Source organism: Helianthus annuus, chromosome 9 (assembly GCF_002127325.2).
Source record: "Helianthus annuus cultivar XRQ/B chromosome 9, HanXRQr2.0-SUNRISE, whole genome shotgun sequence".
NCBI classification, from domain to species: Eukaryota; Viridiplantae; Streptophyta; class Magnoliopsida; order Asterales; family Asteraceae; genus Helianthus; species Helianthus annuus.
Genome location: NC_035441.2, coordinates 102,822,013 through 102,836,936, shown reverse-complemented (window position 1 = coordinate 102,836,936; position 14,924 = coordinate 102,822,013). Strand labels below are relative to the sequence as shown.

The following is a 14,924-nucleotide window of genomic DNA, read 5'->3' as shown; positions in this document are numbered from 1 at the left end:
TATTATTGTTTCGACCAATGCACATGTGCATACATGGATATTTTAACTACATATAATCCGTTTTCCTTTACATATACATCAACATATGTAATGTGATACCCCATACGTAATAGGGTACCACAACATATGTAATGTGGTACCCCATACGTAATAGGATACCACATACGTAATATGATATGAACAAATATACAATATTTCAAAATATACACATATTCATTACTAACATGTTTATTGTTTTTTACTAATGCACGTGTGCATTACCAACATTAACACACTATCACACAACTTTTATGTAACAACCAATATATATAACACCCTTATCATAAGGAATCACATAATCCGAGCAACAATCATTATTGCACATATGCATCACCGGCATATACTATACTAAACAACATATTACATCCTAAATTAACAAATATAACCATTGTAATACATTATACAATACAACAATACGAATATGTATGCTATATCAATCTTTGCACATGTGTAGTACCAAAATTTTCTCTACCAAACAACATAATACATCATATATTAACAAACATTATCTTTTGTATTCCATGTCCACAAACTACCTACACATAACATTTGCATTAGTTCACAACCTCACACCTTCTGCTCGTCTTTCCATTTACTAAGCATCTTCCAACACTCCTACTGTTTCAACGCCTCTTAGTCTATCATTTTCCGAGATGTCAACCTATTCATCAAATATGTCCTTGTTGTCAATCCATGAGCAGTTTTGAATATATTTTTCCTGCATACATTACATATAGTACATCAATTGTTTCATGTATGCACATGTGCAATAAACATTTTACATACAATATGTACAATGTTTATGTTTTAAAGTAATAATGTACTTGTGCATATGCCGTAATACATTCATATTAACTTAATCTGACAAAATATGCATATGTGCATAAATATGCACATGTGCAGTAACATGACTGACCTAATCAGTAGGTTTGCTTCAGTAAAAAACTAACCCTTACCAAATCAAATTTCGTATTACTACGACCAATCATATTTAACATTAATTAGTAACCAATCTATTCTGTCAAACTATGCACATGTCCATCATTATAAATGACATTGTTAACATATTCTGGCAAACTACATGACATTATTAACCTATTATAGCAAATTATTCACATGTGCGTAATTATACACATATGCATCAATATGATTGACCTTATTAAACTAATCTGACAAGATATGCATATGTGTAAAGCTATGCACATGTGCATTAACATGATGGACCTTATCAACAGGTTTGCTTCAATAAAAGACCCTAACACTCAACAAATCAAACAACATCGTGCTTTTTACTTGTCCTATTCCTTGTATTTATTTCTCCTGCAAAAATTGCACATGACATCAAACAACATCGTTCAAAATGAAAGTAACAATTTGATGCACGTGTGCATATACTACCAACAGCATCATTGACTAATAACCAACCTTTTTTGGCTTTTCGTTTAACACTTTTGTATTCACCTTCCTTATCATCCGGCAGTTTTGTTGCCCCTTCGTCATTATATCTCAACATAAATGTTATTTTCTTCGTTTTTTTCCAGCTTTTTACCTACAATAATAGTTGAAACATAATATATCCAAACATGCAATTTCTATTAGCATGTGCATTAAACACCTTTTTTCATCACCGTAAACGATATGCATTTGTGCATCTATATACACTTTGTTCATCAATATGCACATGTGCGTCACATGTCATGGTCATTATGCACTTTTGAATCACTATGCACATGTGCATCACATATTCTTATAATGATATTTAAAATCAATCCATATGTAAACTTCAATTTGGGCTCAAATTCAATATGCACATATGCATCACTTTAAACAACAACATTAACATTATCTAATTACACTAAATAACCATAAACGCGTATATTAAACAAAATGGTTCATGTTTGCTATGCACATGTGCATCGCATGAAACAATAACACCATCATATTTAATCACATATCTTACACAAAACTGCTCAAGTTCACTATGCACATGTGCTTTACCTAAAACAACAACAACAACATATACTAATTACTCAAAATCATCTACACGTATCCTAAACAAATTTTCTCAAATTCACTATGCACATGAATGATATTATTAACTTTATTTGCTCAAATTCACTATGACACACTCATTAAATCATGTATATTTATAATCACCTTGCCCTAATTACGAACAGATTAAAAATCCACAATGCTTATAATCACCTTGCCCTAATTACGAATGGATATCGATGATTATGTTCCTAATATATATTATACGACTGACTTTGGACGAACTTTGGGAACTAACCTCGATTATATGACTATCTGTAGGTAAAATCTCAAATCTAATATAAAATCTCAATCCAGATGCTTCGATGCTTCTATATGGTGAACTGCTTCTATATGGTGAACTGATGATGGTGAAGTGATGATGTATTCGAGACGATGATGTAATCGACGAACTGTTGAGTATTGTTGAGAGATTTAGGGACGAACTGTTGAGTATTGTTGAGAGATTCAGCTTGAAGGTTTAGAAATGTTGAGAGATCTGGATCTAATCAGAGTTTTTGGAGAGAGTGGACGTGAAAATTTTTATTAAATGTAGTTTAATTTATGACTGAAGTCCAATTGTAAATGGAATCAGGTAAGCGAGTTTTTTAAAAGTTTTTTGTTATTTACAAAATTGCCCCATGTTCACATTGGTTCTCGCGGTTCTCGCAATAAAGGTGGTTCTCGCATGAACCCTACCCTATATATATATATATATATATATATATATATATATATAGGGTAAGGATCATTTCAGAACCATAAATATTTACAGAACTCGCATAACTCCTAATAAACAATCTTTTTATTTATATATTTTTATGTTTAGGATAATTTTATCATTTATTATGTGTATTTTTATAATTACCTACATGTTAAGAGTAATTTTATCATTTTTTATGTGTAAATTTATAATTACACATATGTAAACTAGTTTTTTTTACATATATGTAATTAGTTATTACACATATATATAATTTGGCTATTAGACATATGTAAACTACTTTTAACATGTATGTAATCATAAAAATACATATAATAGATGATAAAAAGATCCTAAATACAAAAAAATATATATAAAATGATTGTTTATTAGGAGTTCTGAAAGTTCTGTAATTATTTAGAGTTCTAAAATGAACCCAACCCTATATATATATATAAATCTATAAATCTAAATAATATAATAATATAATCTGATTTTTAAAATTAAAATACTAATCATCCATCCAGAGCTCATTTTAAAATTCAAAGGCCCGCCCAAATCTGTACTTTCAATCCCTCTCTTTCTCTCTCTCAAATCCAGACCCATCTTTCAAAATTCAAACCATAGGGTTTCAAAATTCAAACCACCCCCCCCTCTCTGAGTTCAGTTCCACTACCAAATGAATCAGGCACTTCTCTCTCCTTTTTCTCTCATCTCTTTATTTATGCTGAAGATCTGCCCTTCAATCCGTTAACAATTTGCATGATTGGCACCGGAGGATTCATCGGCTCGCATTTGTGTGAGAAACTGCTGTCAGAGACGAATCAAACTGTGTTAGCAGTTGATGTTTATTGTGATAAGATCAAGCATCTTATCGAACCGGACTCTGTTCCATGGTCAAGATGCATTCAGTTACGCCGGATTAATATTAAGAACGATTCGAGGCTCAAAGGACTTATTAAATGCTCCGATCTGGTAATGTTGTGATTATGTTGATTGATTTGGTTAGTTTAAGTTGGTTGAACTGTTTTTGTTTGTGTATTGTGATGTTAATCGTTTTGATTAAGTATTTCTGTGTTTGAGTGTGAATTGGGACATGGATATAGCAAGGAGCAAAGTGAGAAATTGTAGAAGTATGCGGCTCGGTTTGTGGGTTATTTGAAAACAAAGTACTTTTCGGATAAGGATATTAATGGAGGTAGAATTTAGTACTTTAAATTTCATTACAGTTTGATGGATTATAAATGCGGTTATTCGTATGAAGTATGTCGATTAGCATCAATGGTAACATCCAATAGCTTTATTTTTACTCTTACCGGAAGGGGAAATTGAAGATAATACATTGTAAAATACCATTTTCTTAACTGAAGTTGAGGATCGTAAAAAGCTATTTATAGAAGTTTTGTTCTATATCTAAGAAGTGTATTTTGATGTTGTGATTAGACGACTTGCTAACCGAACAGAAAGCAACGAGAGGAAGGATGAGGGCAAGCAGGTAAAAACTGAGAATTGAAACCACAAGTTTTTTTTTTTTTTTTATAAATATCTTGCAACATTAGTGACTATTGACTAAATGAGTTTGCTGGTTTTGGTTTACCTTTTTTTCCCAGTGAGGTTGGAACATGATCTTATGCTGACCCGTTTGCTTATTGGAATGAAATGTTTGCTCAGAAAGAGCGTGAACAGAAACAAAGACCAATCTTTCTAATGGGAAACACTCTTCTGAGATGAGTTCATAAGTTTGGTAGGTAATGGTGTAGTATTGTATCTTACAACTTGCAGTTTAGGCTGTAATATTTTTGTAAATCTATGCATGATGTTAATTATGCATGTTTAATCCATCTTATTGTTGTAGTTTACAAGTTGCAGTTTCTGACAATAACCAACTGATTATTACTCTTTCTTTTGGTGTTTTACATTCAAGTTTATTCATTATCATGTAAATTTAAGAAATGAATCAGCTTCTTTTTATTAATAGTATAGTTTGTTTACTGAACGTTATATATATATATATATATATATATATATATATATATATATATATAGGGGAAGGTTCTATGCAGAACACTAAATAATGCGAGAACACGCAGAACGAAATGAATCACTCATTTTTTCAATCCTAAAAACCTAAAAAGTAAATGAAAATGTTGTAAATGTAAGATTTATTGTTTCTCACACTAGAATTTAAAATAAAACTAGAAAAGTATCCGCCGCGTTGCGGCCGGGTACACAGTATTTTTTACATAAGTTTTTTTTTCCTACAACCACATCTACAAATCACATATACAAAAATGGTGGCCCTAAATTTGACATATGAGCATTTAACATGTTAGAGCGATAAATGTTCCGAATGAGAAGCTTACATCATATCCTGCAGTTGTTGACGGTGTTGTGGGTCTTGAAGCATCCTTGTTTGCAAGAATTGTTGATCTTTAAAACAGAGGATAAAAATATTTGTATCAAAGAATGTATTGTGTGAGACACTGACTTTTAAAAGAGGTGGGGTTCTCATCTCTTCTGGAATATAGCTGGCAAAAACAAAACTACAACCTATAAGAATTTAGGTCTTCAATTTGATTTTGGATGAAAATGACAACAAAATTAAAACCACAGGGACCTAGATTAAAAAGGTTTGAGTTTTAAACTAAAGAGACAAAAATAACCAAACCTCAGGGACCATTTTGGCGGTTTACTCTTTGAAAAAGTATGTGTTAAAAAGGTAAAATAGCTGACTATCTTGTAAAATGACTAAATTTGTAATATATCTGAAATACCCTTTAATCAAGATAAGATATATGAATCTTTTGATAATCTCAATCCAGTAACACAACACTAATTCTTTGTAATAAAAATAAATGATTTAATGACTAACTTTCCAAAGAATGTGTTACAAATTTAATATTAGGCCAGAGGGAATATTGAATACATAGTAAAAATGACTTTCTACTAAATTATATGGACTCTGGTAAGTCAACCGTAACGATTAATGATTTTCATAGAGCATGATGATTTAAATTTAACTAATACGATTAGAAAGGAAAACTTACATCTAAAGCCCTTTTGACTTCCCTGTCTATCCAAATGATGGCGTGGTCGGGAGTAGAAGTGCAAAAGAGAACTACGTGCTCAAATCTCCCATCTAGAGGGACCACTCTCCTTATCAAGCATATCGGCAGAGTTAAAAAGGTCGTTCCGCCAAGAACAACTTCTACATCCACTCTTCCGCTTTCAGATAATGCCTCTTGAGCTTCAAGTACCTTCAATACAGAACAGGGTTACATGATCAGACAAAAAAAAATTAAATAAATAAATAAAAAGCAGCAATGTCCCCAAAAACGGTCGGGTTAGGTAAGCTGATAGGTCAAATTGGGTTTAGGTCTAAACAGCTTCTGGTAAAGTGGGTTCACATGTAGTGACGACTACTTGGCAAGGGCGGTAGTGGAGATTACGGTGACGGCTGTCATGTCAGTTGCCGCCAGTAGGTGGTGGCAAGATACATTGACGATGGGTGGTGTTGGTCCATTTTACCACATTCTAAGTTAGCCAGCTTTTATAGTAGTGACCCATCTAGCTAGCTTTATAGGAGTGACCCATTTTGACCCGTTGTATAATTTGGGTGGCTCAAGTAAACCCGTCTAGCTATAAAATATTATACAAATCAACCCTAGGTCATAATTGTGAGGTGCAAATGCGTTATTCATGTAAATATCTGCATTCAACTATTAACAGAGACAGAAGATACAAGTGGATAAATAAGTACCTCAATGCCATTCATGCCTCCCACAACAAACACCAGTATAACATTTTGATCAGAGAGATTTGGTTTTGCCTGCCCAATCTAAAATAAATATTCAGTATCTAAATAATTGATATACGACAATTCATACAATTAAGATGCATAAAGTATGATCATTTGCGTAGCTGACCCAAACCAAACCATCTAAACCCGCTTTTAAAAAGGCGACCAATGGTAGACGAATGATATTCCAAACCAGGTACATCGTATTTGCTCAGGATTCTTGTTAAAAGCTTATAAAGTAATCCCTTTCTGGAATATGGGTCATTATCACCGATGCTATTTTCCAAGCTCGATGCCATTTCTTTAATTCCTTTATTGCCCTTTAAATTAGTTAATTTATGAAAGAACTTAAATAGATTATCGACTCTATCCCTTAACTCTAGTTTCAACTGCATGTCACTGTAGACATTCTCGTTACTTGTATCCTTGTCTGCATCTTCTTCTTCACCCACTTTCCCCACTGATCGTCATCGCTTTCTAACGCCTTCGAGGGCTCTTCTGTAATTTCCCCATCTTTTTTATTTTTCAAGTTAGCTTCAAGATCATGTAACAAACCGTTCATAAAATGGGAAAACTAATCAATCAACCACAACACCACGCTTCAGTCCGATTATTGGGAAAACCCTAACCTATCCTACGGGTGCAAACACAAAAACGAACCAAAAAGTTTAGGATTTCAAGTAAGAAGAATACCTCGTGTCACTTGATTGATTGCAAAAGATTTACCCAACTCACAAGGCTCTGTTCGTTTTCCTCTATAGCCTCCGTTCGCAAAGGTTCGCCACTACTTCAGTCGGAACTCGCCACTACCACCTCTGAACCCTCGAATTTTCACCGGAAAACCCTAGACTTGACGACTTCTATTCTGTAAGTGGGAGGCGAGCATGCGTTTGGAGCCGGTCGTTGGTGACTCGCCGTTCTGCATCTCTGTTTCTCTCTCTTGCTGCTCTCTCTCTTTCCTCCCTTTCCCTTTGTATCTGCATGTCTCAGAACATATTGAAGAGCTATTGTACAATAACATAAAGCATATACAACTCATTAAACACAAGTTACAACTCTTATTGCACAATAATGTTAGAAATTAGAGTATTATATAATATGAAAAATCTTCAGTTTTTAAATAACCTACACACATGTGGGTTATGTGTAGGCTAAATTATCTACATGTATGTAGACTATGTGTAGGGAAAAATATGTTTTTTATGTATATATAATACACATATGAATGTAAGAAAAATAAAATTTAAGAAATATGAACCTTAAATCCCAAAATTTAGTGATTTAGAGTTGTTCTTTTTGTTCTCGCAATAATTAGTGTTCTGTAATGATCCTTATCCTATATACATATATATATATATATATATATATTTGTAATTGTCTTCATAAAGCATTCTGGCGAAAGTGATTTGGTGGAACGTTTTAGTATGGATTAAACTCCCGTTTCAGGCTTTGTTTGAATCTACGGCGGAGATGATTAAAATTGGGCGGAAATAAGCTGGGTCAAAAAGATGGAAAAAGGTGGTTGATGTCGTGTTGTTTTCTACTTTGTGGTAGAGATGGAAGGCGAGAAACAAGAAGACCTTCAGTAACATTAACTTGCCAATGACCGCCGGTTAAAACCTGGAGGTCTTATTCATCTTTCAAATGTTGTGGTATACTAATGTTCTTCATTATTGTCATTTTTTTAATTTTTAAACAATATGATTGAGTTGTTGGTTTATAAATTCTAATGATCTTTCGTTGTATTCCATGCAGCAATACATGGCCAATGTGCATCTCTCTTTTTACAACTTTTTTTCTTCCTATTTGATAAATAGGTTTATTCAACTTTTTTTTCTTCCTTTTAATCACTAATTCAATTACTATGAAAATGAAGATACACAATTACATAAAGAAACAAGTTGTAGTTGTTCGTCTAATTGAAATATTACCTTTTGGTTTTAATTGGAATGTTGAGACATTACATATAAATGGTTTTATATACTTAGAGGGGTTACTTAAATCGCCAGAGAAAATAGAGAATGTGCTGACTACCAAAGCATGTTGGTGGCATGACATTTTTTGCACAGTCAAAAGATAAAGATATTTGTTATTTTCAATAAAAATGTGAAATCTATACAACCTAATAAAAGCCTTAATTAGGGGACACATGTCCACCTCCTAGGGCCTCTAAATCTCATTTTCCCGCCAAAAACTTCATTTTCCTCATTTCCCTTGAATAACCCGACACGGGATCCACTTACTCTATTCGGGTCCTCATTTTCGGTCCATATTAAACCCTAATCATTCTTCTCTCATACTCTTCGAACATCGTTCTTCTTCAGCAGCTCTAGGGTTTCTTCATCCTTCAATCCAGCGATTAGGGTTTTCATCATTTTTTTCCAATCAAACAATCCAAGATCCAAGTAATCAACGCTCAGCTCTTTACGGATCTTCATAGATCTTCATATCAACGCTCGAATTCAAGGTTAGATTATCAATGTTTTCGATTAAATATACTGATTTTATCATTCCAATTTCTAAATCTATGTTTTCATTGTTAACTGATTTTGATATTCAATCGTTTTTTGCTAGGGTTTCTTGCTATTCGATCTATTTACTACTCTTACACATCAATGTCGTCTCCATCAAGGTAGGATTCTGATATTAAGAGAATATTCATATCTTTTTTTGCGTAATAGATTTTGTCTTTCTATCGTCAAAATAATTGACCGATAGTTTCATATTTAGGGTTTTGAACATTGATGTTGTTTGAGATGATTTTGTTTTTAGATTTATTTTCCAGATCTGACTACTAGGGTTTCATACGATTTGGTGGTCTGGTGTTGAGCTTATGATGATGATGATGATATTTTCGAGTCAATCTTTTTTTATAACTGAATTAATAGATGACAAATACTCGATATATTAGTTATACACATCTTATTTTCATCAATTATTTTGTCATTATAGATCTGTTTCTATTGCATGTTTGTTAAGATGATTAAATTTTCAATTTTATTTAGGGATCTTGAGAGTTTTTGCGCTTAATTGATGATGATAAGATTATGATGATGATGATGGTGACGCCGTCACCAACGATGACACTAAGGTATGATAAGGTATTACGTATATGGTTTTTTCTTTAATTTTTGTATTTGATATAGTCTTTAATTTAATACTTACAGAGAATAACATTTGCAAGGGGTTGGATTTGCATAAGGTACTTTTCAATATCGTATTTTTTTCTTAAATAATCATGGTGGGTGTTGGTTTAGATTATATTAAATTTACTTTTAAGCAAGTGCTAAGTAATTATATGGTTTTAATCTTTTTAGGAAGCCGAAGATTTTATTAAAAAGTTTAATCATATAAGCAAGAGAAAACAATCAACAATTTATTAAAAGTCTGGTGAAGAAACCATTTTCTTTGTAGGTTTGATTGACAATGAAATCTGGGAAGGGTCAAATTTTTCTATCTCTCCTTGGGTCTCTATAAAGGTTGAAATCTGGGGAAGGGTCAACTTTACTAAAATAGATGTAGAGGTTTGTTTCTACTGTAAAGTTTATAATGTCTTATATTTAACTAGCCTTGCAATATGATCTTATAATTTTCGACTGTCATGAAAAACAGACCGTTTTTGTCACCAAACTAAGAATCAAAATACAGTTGACAACACTTTTCCTACGCTTATATCTTGATTTTGATATGGTGCAGGAAGAACTGAATGATTCGACCAATACAGAATGGGTAAGAGCAAATAGTGAATCTCCAAAATTTTGAATCAAGTACTATCAGATCTGATTTGTCCTCACCACATGTTCAATAGGAATGTTGCTCACCAACTGTATTTTATTTGGATTTTGAAAATTGGTATGAATTTCAAATCAACTTCAGACTTAATAAGCATGAATAATATATTCATATTAGTTAGATTTGTTGATTTCGTGGATGAAAGTGAATTAAACTCTATAAATGATACATACCTGATGTCATATTACTTTTTTGCATTTGGCAGGGTGTTAGGCCTTTCTTTGTTCAAATTTTAGATAAGAACTATATGCAAGGAACATCAGATTTGAAAGAACAGAAATAAAAGAATGATTTTTTTTAATTATTAGTAAACTTAATTGAAGTTTCTTCACTATTTAAAGGTGTGTCGAGACTTGAGAAATATTATAATTTTAATTTATAGGTTCAGCTTTTTATTTAATTCCAGGTTGTTTTCGATTGTTAGGCTGGAAAATGCCAGTTAAGGAGTACGAGTTTGATGAAAAGAAGATGACCAATGTGCAGCCTCATTAGATATGTCCTTGATTAGTTGTTGTAGCATAATTATAGTAGTTTTTTGTTTAATAGTTTTTTGATGCAGCAAAATTGGTTGGCACTAATTATTACTTGAACAAATCGGCTGAAGATGCAAGCATATCATACTTTTTAGCCAACAAAGTTAAACAAACATAAATTTAAAGAGACTGGATTTTCAATAAGCATTTTAAACAAAAGGTACATCTGATTTGGTTGGCAAAATACTTATTTTGTATACCAAAATCATTTTTACACTTCATTGTGGCTCTTGATTAAATACATTTCCACTAAACGCTTCGTAACAAACTTATAATTGGATTGTTGCTGATGTTTTTTTATCTTTTGTTATTTATGATTGTTTTATATGTTGTTAATATGTTGAGCTGGCCACATAAGTCATAACTTTCCCAAAATGCATAAAAGTGTAAAACCTCCCTAACCGTCGAAAAAGACCATATAATATATTAACTTTGCTTCTTGACAGGTTAAAGTTCCAGACAAATTGCAATTGCATAAATAATTAATGGAATGTAAGGCGATGAAATAACCTGCTTGCAATAGACTCAAGAGATTTAGAAAGATTAATTGAAGGTTAATTACCACCAATCTCTTCTGAGTAAGCTTATCGATCTTAGCATCAGGGTTGAAAAAGAAAACTGGCTACCAAAGGGTCATGTATTGGTATCACATCTGGTGCATCTACTCCGAACAAGGTACATATTATTTAGAAATTAGGATCTTTAATTTCAAATTTGTCGATTTTTAGAACATATAATGTCTCTAGATATGTGATTTTCATTCATTGAAATTTCACTCTGTGTAGGCTGTTGAAGATGCTTCTATGAGGGTGTTTGAGATCAGACGCGAAGAATCACTTCAGGTCACATAGGTTAGTGGTTTATTTAACAAGATAATCAAATACCATACCTAAGTCCATCTGCTGAACCATATATGGCATATTATTAAGTTGTGGTTCCTCTTTATGTTGTAACAAAGATGGTAAAAAGTGCCGACTTGCCGTAACCATTTGAAAACAAAAGATGCAATATAGTTCTCTTTTTTTGTTTTAGTACTCTTTAAGGCCGAAAATATGGTTCATAGACTAGAAATGTTAAGATCTTACGAAAAATCAAATACCAAATTACCTCTAGCTATCCAGTGCAACAGCCACTGGGGGTGCTGCTATCGTAGCCACCACCACAGGGCATATCAGCATCGCCGTAAAAAGTAGCCACAAAGACAACCGATGACACTTTCCTCGATGTTTGAATACACTTCATGTTCTTATCCAACTTTGTCTTCTTGGCCTGTAACTTTTCAAGCATCACCATTTGTTTTCTATAAACCGAACAGAAAATTTTTATAAAATTCTTCAGTAAACGGGTCACCCGCATCATTAAAACTCTTCAAATCTTTAAGACTTTTCTCATACCTGTTCTTTACACCTTCGTCTTCATCAAAATGTTGTAAAGCTACAAGAATCAACGATTGGCTGCCTCAAACCCGTTAAAAACATTTATCCAACGTGGAACAGATATCTACGATTTGTAGGCTATTCTCAAATCACTCTTCCACCAATTCAAACAGAGAAGAGCATAAACTGAGCTCTTAGATCATACATTGATAGCCATAAACAGGTTAATTTTGTTACTTGGTGATATTAACAAATCTATACTTGATTTGATTTTGATCAAAGGATGGTTTGATGCTTAGCATTAAGTATGAATTCAGACCTTAACTTTTGTTTTCAATTGTATGGAACATGATATGAAAAGTTGCTGATTTTGGGTTGGCAAATTTCTTCCGCAGAGAAAATTAGGTAGGAGAAAGATTAAAATCATTTGGATCGAAAACACAACAAATTAACAGGTGACATTTTGTTACAAAGGAATATTAAAGCATTTAAACAAGTCGGCGGAATATATGTGGTGACTGATGATCATGATAATGATGAAAACATGGTTAAAAGAAATAAAAAAAGGTGAGCCCATTCTCAATGATGGTCAGTTTCAGATCTTAACATCACACAATCTCCGGCCGGTAAGCGTTTTACCATTACGTTTTGTTAGATAGATAATTCGTATTTTATAATTACAACAGTTAACTTTTGAATGGTTAAAAATTAAAAGGTTTGATGTAGTTGTACAAATAACGAATGGTTGATCTAAGAGCTCAGTTTATGATTTATGATTCTAGAACCAAACAAAGACAGGTACGCAGCATGTCTCTTAACAACTTGCAAGACTAATTTAGGTTGAATTAAATTAAATTTTACCTTTAGGTTGACTAATTGTTTTGCACCACCTATGAATTATAAAACTTTTATTGTATCATTTTAAATTATAAGTTTACTTTACCCATTTTTAATGGTTGTCAGGGTATGTGAGTCTCATGTGATGATACTGGAAAATCAGTCATGTCGCCCAAGATGATGGCCCGGGTCAAGCTTCAAGGTACACACAAAGTGACCTTAGCACAAACTTTTGACACAATGAGAGTAGAGTAGTGCATCAGGTATATTTAATGACCAAAAGATCCATTTAGACAATGAGTTTTTGAAGCATGAAATCGGCATTTGGTAGTTTTGCTTGAGAAAAAAATGCTTATGGGATAATCATTTTATTATTCTGTTGCATTGTTGATGGTTACTAATATATATTTTTTTCATATACTTTGTTCTCTTTCATACTGGTACAGTGGCCAAAAGATTTATCTTGGTAGGGGTATTAGACTTATTCAATTCAATTCAAAGTTATATTTATATAATGTGGACTCTATTTGTTTTTTTCATTTTAATATTGTTTCCAAATCTGTAGACTTTCTGTTTGCAAATTTCAAATGTAAGAGGTACTTTCATAACAAGTTGAAGCCTTCAAAGCTTACATGGACTGATATGTAGCGAAAGCAGCACAACAAGGTGTGAGATGTTTGCTGAGCTAAATGTTTTATAATATGTTAACTGTTAGAATTCGTATGATTTTGTCATAAACAGAACTACTCACTTGAAAAAAAAAATATGATACTTACAATGTATTAATATTGTTATATCGAATACTAAGTACAAAATTAAATTTAAAGACACTAAATCATGATATGCATCCATAGGATCTTTCTTTTTCAAGAAAGTCGAACTGAAAGAACAAAACCCACCTTTTTTTACTTCTATTATTATTACTACATTTTCCATATTTTTCTCTTGCTTTTTTCCCTAAAACACCGTGTTGTGAGTTGTATCAATTTTTATCGAAGTAGTTTTGACCCGAACCAAAATTACCATTTTTTTAAAAAAAATGACCCATTCGAATCCGAACCCATTATAATGTGTTACCATGCCTGGCCCGACCTGCATGTCTTACCATGTATGGAAGGACTCGTGATATGCATCCATATGATCTTTTTTTTCTTCATGAAATTGGGTAAGATTGTGTTTCTACAGTATCTCTTTTAAAGCATTCATGGGTTTTGAACTATCATTATTAAATCTACGTGTGTTCTACATTTATACAAATCTATAACCGATGTGAAATCAATTTACCATTTGCCGGACTACATGCCAAATACCTCGCTACATCAGCAACCGGTCAACTACTTCTTCAAGGTGCCAGTTACATAAGTTTTTGTTACCATGTTTTAATTTACTAAAAACATTTTTATTACAAGTTGTTTTGTTATAACGAAGACTTCGAGAAGTTGCACCTGTCCCTGTCCGACCATTTGGTGTGTAGTCTAGGGGATGAAACTAAAGCGTGGTCTTGGGTTGATCAGTTTCAATGTAATTTTTTTTTCATAAAATAAAAAACGTATCATTTCTCAACACCGCGAAATTCGCGGGTATTAGCACTAGTTTATTCAAATATATTTGCTATAATTTTAGGGCTAAGGTTGTTTTATGTTGGCCAGAAGATTTAGTCATGTCACGTCTTAGAAAATGGGCAGAATCAACATCGTTTGGAGATCTGTTGCATTCTCTCTTCGTCTCTGCTCTGGTATGGTATGGGATATAATGCTTAGTATCAGCTTCAATTCAATTCTGTTTTAGATATAATGTTCTTGATTTTGTTCAAG

General features: G+C 32.7%; 1 protein-coding gene and 2 long non-coding RNA genes across 9 annotated transcripts; 2 read left to right on the top strand and 1 right to left on the bottom strand.

Annotated features, from left to right (window-relative positions):
- Positions 1-399: 399 nt before the first annotated feature.
- LOC110878078 lies at positions 400-7,607 on the bottom strand. Of its 6 annotated transcripts, XR_004866013.1 has the most exons (7): positions 7,266-7,607; positions 6,534-6,611; positions 5,821-6,030; positions 5,262-5,301; positions 5,137-5,181; positions 1,465-1,588; positions 515-757 (listed from the first exon to the last, which is right to left on the bottom strand). XR_004866013.1 is itself a non-coding variant. In XM_022126331.2 (5 exons), the coding sequence occupies exons 2-5, from the start codon at positions 6,546-6,548 to the stop codon at positions 5,138-5,140; spliced, it is 309 nt and encodes a 102-aa protein (XP_021982023.1). In that variant the 5' UTR covers positions 6,549-6,611; positions 7,266-7,604; the 3' UTR covers positions 4,907-5,137. The 6 variants fall into 6 exon arrangements, 2 of the variants coding, with proteins under 2 accessions (XP_021982023.1, XP_021982024.1); XR_002557595.2 differs by having other exon boundaries at positions 5,137-5,301; positions 7,266-7,605; XR_002557596.2 differs by lacking the exon at positions 515-757 and adding an exon at positions 807-1,359 and having other exon boundaries at positions 5,137-5,301; positions 7,266-7,606.
- On the top strand, positions 3,325-4,676 carry LOC110878079. The gene is made up of 3 exons (XR_002557597.2): positions 3,325-3,971; positions 4,217-4,268; positions 4,384-4,676. It is a non-coding gene; the product is annotated as an uncharacterized LOC110878079 (long non-coding RNA).
- Positions 7,608-11,348: 3,741 nt separating the features above from the next.
- Positions 11,349-13,902, top strand: LOC118481684. 2 transcript variants are annotated; one of them, XR_004866011.1, is made up of 4 exons: positions 11,349-11,572; positions 11,683-11,748; positions 12,669-13,071; positions 13,237-13,902. It is a non-coding gene; the product is annotated as an uncharacterized LOC118481684 (long non-coding RNA). The 2 variants fall into 2 exon arrangements; XR_004866010.1 differs by having other exon boundaries at positions 12,669-13,902.
- Positions 13,903-14,924: the final 1,022 nt, after the last annotated feature.